The sequence below is a fragment of the Chanodichthys erythropterus genome, chromosome 23 (assembly GCF_024489055.1).
Source record: "Chanodichthys erythropterus isolate Z2021 chromosome 23, ASM2448905v1, whole genome shotgun sequence".
In the NCBI taxonomy this organism is placed as follows: domain Eukaryota; kingdom Metazoa; phylum Chordata; class Actinopteri; order Cypriniformes; family Xenocyprididae; genus Chanodichthys; species Chanodichthys erythropterus.
The window spans coordinates 29,619,514-29,626,449 of record NC_090243.1 but is presented as its reverse complement, the minus strand read 5'-3'; the positions used below and the strand labels follow the sequence as shown (position 1 = coordinate 29,626,449).

Here is a 6,936-nt window from a genome sequence, read left to right as displayed (position 1 = left end):
TGAGAATATAACAGTAAAATATAAGTTATGTCATTCTATCATTGCTTAATTTGAGGTCAGATGTTTCTAATAGTTGTTTTCCATTATTTTTCTTTATTTCAGAAAAACCTACAGAAAGGAGGAAGAGGAAAGGATTTCGATCTTTCTTGAAGATGCTGTGGAAGGCCATGAAGAGTCCTTTCAGCTGCTGTTGCCACAGTAGTGCTGGGGATGTTGTGGAGCCTTTTGTCCTTCCAGCAGATCTGGAGTCAGAGCCTGATCCTGAGCCGTCACCTGATCACTCCAGAGTCAAGACAAAGAATGGTAAATTGCCAGTCATTTTTTTCCAACATTATTTTAAACAGTATTGTTGTCTTGTTTTCAGAGAATATTAATATTATTTTTTCTATTTTTAATACAAAACCATTTTCTAGCAAGCTCATATTTTTCTGTTTGTTTTCAGAGTCCTTTGAGTCTCTCTTTAACGTGGGAGAGATGATTGGATCCGGAGGATTTGGCAGGGTGTACGAGGGGAGACGCAAATTTGATGGCAAAAAGGTAAATCTTAGTGAATTGTACAAACATTTTGCTCTTGCATGCATCAAAACATATTGAAGACATTTAACAGATGGTTTAATACTTGGTGCAAGGTCAGCTGCTTGAATACTTTTACTGTTAATTCATTAATTTTATTTTATTTTTTTCAGGTTGCCATCAAGCGGATTCGCAAGACTGACAACAACCGTTATCTTGATATCGTAAGTTGGCCGAAACCTGAATGTGTGTTTAGTTGTTGAAGTGCTGATTTCTGTAGTTTATACACCTGTAGGAAGCATTAGGTGTAAATGTAACAGACTAGAAAGCCTAGAAACACCAAATAACTTTGAGCTGAAAAGGCTCTGTTGAACACATCTACAAAGATCAAAGAAAAGTACATTTAAAAGTTATATGTTTTCTTCAGATTTTTACCCAACTAACCTTCTGTCTACTACTTTTCTCTAGCCTGGGCATCCCGAACCTCTCGTTACAGAAGTGGCGCTGCTGCTGATGATGAGGCGAGAACCCATCAGCCCCTACATCATTCAACTATACAATTGGTTTGAACATCCTCGAAAGTTCACTCTGGTCATGGAGTTCCCTGAACCCTGCGAGAGCTTGCTGGACTTCATCATTGGTCATCCTCAACTGGACGAAACAACAGCACGGGTCATCATGCGACAGGCTGTGCTGGCAGTACAACACTGCATTGAGCGTGGCGTTTTTCATAATGATGTTCATGCGCAGAACTTCCTGTTGAAGAAGAACACGTTCGAGCTCAAGCTGATAGACTTTGGCTGCGGTCAGCTGTTTAGCAGCGATGGCTACGAGAGCAACATATACCTTGGTAAGCATTTTGAGAGTGTGGAAACCTGAATGTAGAGACTTACTGATTATTTGACGCTTTTAAAAAAATTCTCAACAATGTGCAAATGTCTGCTCACAGGATTACCGGATTACTGCCCACCTGAAGTCCTCACAGAACCGAGATTCCACGCCGTCGCAGCGAACGTCTGGGCTCTAGGAGTGTTGTTGTACGAGATGGTGAACACATGTTCTCCTTTTAGGGATAGAATGGAAATCGTACAAGCTAAAGTTACATTTCGGAACTCCAACTTATCCAAAGGTGAGTGAATAATGTTGATAACATTGATCAACGTAAAGCAAAGGCTCTGCACAGAAACTGTTAAAGGTGAAGTATGTACGATTTTTTCATATATAGCTCAATGTATAGCGAGAGTTTGGGGCGTGGCTACTGTAGCAGGCGGAGTCATGGGAAAATAAATTCAGCTTTAGTTACAGCAGTGAAACCAAAACTCGCTGCATTTATAGCATCAAAGATTAAACGGGTCAAAGTGAACAGAGTATTTGTGATTCTACGCGCTACAAAGCAGCTTCAGTATCATACAGCATCTTCATGCACCCGATATATTTTCATAAAGACAAATGCAACACAGCTAAAAGTATTCCTAATATGTTGGACCTGAAACATGCCTTCACAAGAACCGGTAAGAGCTGTTTAATTTGTGGAAGACGCAATGCGCGAAAGGGACGTTTGCGAGGGTTTACGAAAATATGCTTTTTTTGTAATTCCGCTGTAGGTGCCACTAGTGTCGCAGGAACGACATACTTCACTTTTACACTAAAAATAAGGAACATTTTACACGATATTAATCATGTTGTAGGTGCTGTTTTCATAGATGCCAAGTCACATGGTCATGACTAACCAGCTCTCTCCTTATTAAAATTTGTACAGAATGCAGAGATCTGATTAGCCAGTGCCTAACCCGGGATCCAACTAAACGGCCGACATTAGAACAGATGTTACAACATAAATGGATTAGAAATGATCTAGATTGGAGAAGCTCAGGAGATTCACTCCATCAGTGATTTCAGGTGTGAGGAAGTGTAACAGACAGAGTAGGATTATTATCATTTGTCTTCAATTCTGGATGATTTGTAGTGAGATTGTAATTTGTGTTCATTGTAATGTTCTTGTTATAGTCCAGTCAAGTCACCTTCATTATATGACGCTTTATACAATACAGATTGTTTCAAAGCGGCTTCAAACAGGAAAATAACAGAATCAGTGATGCAAACAGAATTCAGTTCTGTTATAAATTAGCTCTAAAAACATTGATGAGTTGACTTGTTCATATAATCTTTGTATTGGATAGGAAATAACATGCTTGCTGTCCTTGGTGGAGGACTTGAGCTCGAGACTTGACCCGAAGCCTGAAGACCAACCCCAACCTGACAGGAACTCCAGCCGCCACACCAGAGATCAGAGCCTGTCCACGTCTGAGCAAGAACAGAGAGACTGCGAGACATCAGTTCATCACAGACACATTTGCTTTGTTTATAAGTCAAGACATCTTTATTTATTTAGCACTTTTTTATATGACCAATCTGTATATATGTATATATATAATCTGTATCCTTTGAATAAATGCTTTCAATAATTACAAAAGGAGAAATGCTTTTAAACAGTCTGCTCTATTTAAACAGGTGCACCATTCCTTTAAGATCAGTTTCAGTACTAGCACTTAACATTGATTCATTACATTTGATTTCTGCACACAATGCTGATGTAAGGGGAACACTTTATTTCGGTGGTTCACTTTAGACACATCCATACTAACATCTTTATAACTATAAATAACTTGGCAACTACATGTCAACTAACTCTCAGGGTTTTGCTAACACTTTATTTTGATGGTTCCTCAACATTCCTCTGACTATAAGAATCTTTGCAACTATTTTTCTGTCAACTTATTCGCGCGGCAAATCTTTATAAATTGTCTTTGAACTTCGTTTTCACGGTTACTCTGTATATTTCTGTGGCATCTCAGTCAAAGAAAATTTAGCTGGTGAAGTTGATTTACTTGTTGTAGAGTTAATGAAAGCTATCACGAGTATTGTGATATTTAAAGCAGATGTCAGGAGACCTGGAAATACGCAAATATGTAAGAGATCGCTGTGGAAATACAAACCGGAAGATGCCCTTTGCCCATTTATTTTAGCAATGTTTAATGAATCTATAAAGAATGGCGTTTTACCTCCATCTCTTAGACAGGCTGTAATTACCTTCATACCGAAGCCAAATAAGGATACTCTATCTCTAGATGGGTGGAGACCTATAACATTATTAAACACTGATGCCAAACTGTTTTCTCTTATTTTTGCCAGCAGGCTGAAATTAGGTTTGGATTCCAATTGATCAGTCTCAGTCAGGTTATATGCAACAATATTCGTCTTATTCTTGATTTGATTGATTACAGTCACCTTCTTCATGATGTCAACCTAATACTATTTATTGACTTTAATAAAGCCTTTGATACAGTGGAGCACAAATTCATGTTTGCAACATTAGAATACTTTACATTTTTTAGAAAGGCAATCACAACCCTGTACACAGAATGTAGCAGCTCTGTTAAAATGATTAATGGGACTTCTGGTAGGTTTTTTCTCTCTAGGGGCATTAGACAGGGCTGTCCAATCTCTCCGTTTCCTTTCTGCTCATCACACAGGTTCTTTCTTGTTATGTAAATATGAATTTCTTTCAAGATATTAAGATTTTTGGGAATGAATTAAAAATTTGTCAGCTGGCCGATGACACAACCCTCTTTTTAAAAAATGCTGCAGAGGTTAGCAAAGCGATTGGTACCATAAATAATTTCTCTAAGGTATCTGGTCTCAACCTTAATGTTAGCAAATGTGAGATATTTCCACTTAAAAGTGTTAACTTTGATGAAATTGATAGAATCCATGTTCAGGAGGTAGTCGCATATCTTGGTCAAACTTTGTAAAGATGAATCTTATCGTCATTCTCTTAACTTTCATCCAATTCTCAACAGTACAAAAAGAAAATTTAACTCTTGGTTGCAGAGAGATTTGTCCTTTTATGGTCGTGTCTTACTGTCGAAATCTGAAGGTTTGTCAAGATCTGCATTTGTCTCCCAAGCTTTATTTGTACCTAAAACATTATACCAAAGAGTTTGACAAGTTAATTTTTGATTTTGTTTGGAAAAACAAACCTCATTATTTAAAGAAAAATATATTATGCATTCCATATGATCAGGGTGGTTTAAATGTTGTTGATTTTACAACTTTGAATAGCACATAAATTGGTTAAAATATTTCCCCTAGCCATTTATTTAAACAACTTGGTGGTATAAATTTCATTCTTAGATGCAGTTTTGATATTAACAAAATACCTCTTAAATTATGGAATTTTCACAGGCGAGTCCTTTAACGTGGTGTTTGGCTTTAAAGCACAAATTCTCTCCTCGCTCGTTTTTTATATGGAATAACAAGTATATCACACACCAAATAAAAAATCTTTATTTTTTAGACATTAGTTTGAGTCTGATATTATTAGTTCGTCACTTGTTGAATTCTGATGGTCAGTTTCTGAGTGTTAAAATGAATTGCAACCTAGTCTTAAATTTGTCCTCTGTTTACTTCATTCACATGAATATGACTTCTCCAAAAGTATAATATATATTATATTTATATTATAATATATAAAATTTTTCATTCATCAATCTAAATGGAATAATTCGAAACCCAATTTTGCTCATTTTCAAACAGTCTTTAAAGGTTATTTAGAATCTATAAAGTTTTCAAAAAACCGAAAAGCCCAAAGAACTGTATATTTAATAAATTAATTTAACAGATGTTTGTGATCCCCTTTTAATTTTCACTATTGTTCTTTCATTGTATACTTGAAAAAAGTGGAAATGTGTAAAATTGTGTTGCTACTGAATTCTGTAATTTTGAAAGTTTAATAAAAAATCTAAATCTAAAAAATAAAAACCGGAAGATAAAAGACAAAAGCGCTGAAAAGGGGCGGGGCTACATGAGGGAGAAGGACATGCGAAAATAATCAGAAACATTTATAGTGTGTAGTTGTAGTTAAACGATTCAAAACATTCATTCATATGGTCGCTTTCATGCAGAAACCTTGTATCTACAAATTTCATGAAAAAAAAAAAAAAATCTCCACAAATCATTACTATTGGTCTCCCCTTACGTCTCTGTGTTTTGAAATGTTTAACCAATGAAAAGTATTAAAAAGAGCTTGTGACTAAACCCCGTGACTCCATTAGCTCTTCAAACTATCAGTCAAACCTCATAACTCCGCCTCTATCGTGAATGAAGTGCTGCACGCTTTGGAGAGAGATCTCTGCTTGTTTACAATATGAGGGTAAATAAAGAACTGTTTGTTTGAATAAGTACAGCGTTTTCTTCACTCAAGAAACTCTCTCTATAAAAACTAGTGTTTGAGGAGCGGAGAGAGTGTCTTAGTCTAGCATTTGTCATCGAGTCATAGTCAATAATGTCTGAAATAGTCTGTGCGTAGCAGCTTATTCTTTAATAGCATGAGATTTTAGGCCAAATGTCAGAAAACAACAACTGAGTGTCCGCATAGCTACAGTAAACTTTATAATAAGATGATGGAAACGGTAATGCGCCTCAGATGCGGCTTTAATGACGGAAAAAGCGTCTCTGATAATCTCCGAAATTCGACCTCATAACTCTTTTGAGCTTCATTTTGGTCAAATGTTAATAATGGTGACACGTGCAAGTGTCTGATCATATATAAATTCATAAGTTCATGAATGGAGGTTATTTGCTGTTTTGTAACTTTGAACTTGAAACTGCGCTGCGTTTGTCTTTTCTGATAATTTGGCGTACAGTTGTCATGAAGGCTTGAACATTTCTGGCCTCATCATGCACTTTAGACAGAAGCAATGATTATGAGATCCATTTGCCTTGAGAAGTGACGCTTTTGCTCAATTATGAATAGGCCTAATAGACAAATCCGGCGAAACACGGAAGTAAAGCAGCGCCGCCATTACTGCGTGCCTTGCTGCTAAGGAAGTAACAGAAGTAGCGTGTTGGTCCTGTAGGCTGTAGCAGATGTTAGCTATATAGTTTTTTTAGTATGTATGCTGTCCAGTGATGCCGGGAAGAGCGTGTTGTGTGGTTGGTTGTTTTAACAGCACAAAACTACAGGTCTGGAATAAAACCGTTTGTGTAATCCACAAACCTTTGTTGCACATTGACTGCTCATGTTTACGGCCATACGGATTGCAGAGAGTTCCTGGTCGAGCGGAGGACCAAGATGTGCGTCAAAACTGGACGAAACACATAAACCGAGATGCTCATCGCATGCCAGATGATTAATAAAATAATCTTGAATACCTGTAAGAACATGTATTTTATTGCTACAACTGGTCGTAGCTAAGGCCATCCTTAAAAATATTTTAGTTTGCCGTAACAGCCAAAAAAATTAAAAATGGTCGGTAGGTCGTAAAAAATGTAAATATGTTTTTTTTATTATTGCATCACAATAAGTGTATTGTGATTGTCAAAACATTTTAGTAACTAAGCTGAATTTTATTAGGTTTAGTG

General features: G+C 36.7%; 1 protein-coding gene across 1 annotated transcript; it reads left to right on the top strand.

Moving 5' to 3' along the window:
* Window positions 1-474: 474 nt before the first annotated feature.
* On the top strand, window positions 475-2,743 carry LOC137013771 (serine/threonine-protein kinase pim-2-like). The gene is made up of 5 exons (XM_067377702.1): window positions 475-537; window positions 687-737; window positions 982-1,363; window positions 1,463-1,642; window positions 2,694-2,743. Exons 1-5 carry the CDS (start codon window positions 475-477, stop codon window positions 2,741-2,743), a joined length of 726 nt encoding a protein of 241 aa, XP_067233803.1.
* Window positions 2,744-6,936: the final 4,193 nt, after the last annotated feature.

What these genes read in the sequence shown, in the direction of transcription:
- LOC137013771 (XM_067377702.1), top strand. Translation starts at nt 475, where the DNA reads ATGATTGGATCCGGAGGATTTGGCAGGGTGTACGAGGGGAGACGCAAA. An exon ending in ACAACCGTTATCTTGATATC is followed by an intron (nt 738 to 981) that starts GTAAGTTGGCCG and finishes ACTTTTCTCTAG; the next exon opens with CCTGGGCATCCCGAACCTCT. An exon ending in GAACTCCAACTTATCCAAAG is followed by an intron (nt 1,643 to 2,693) that starts GTGAGTGAATAA and finishes TGTATTGGATAG; the next exon opens with GAAATAACATGCTTGCTGTC.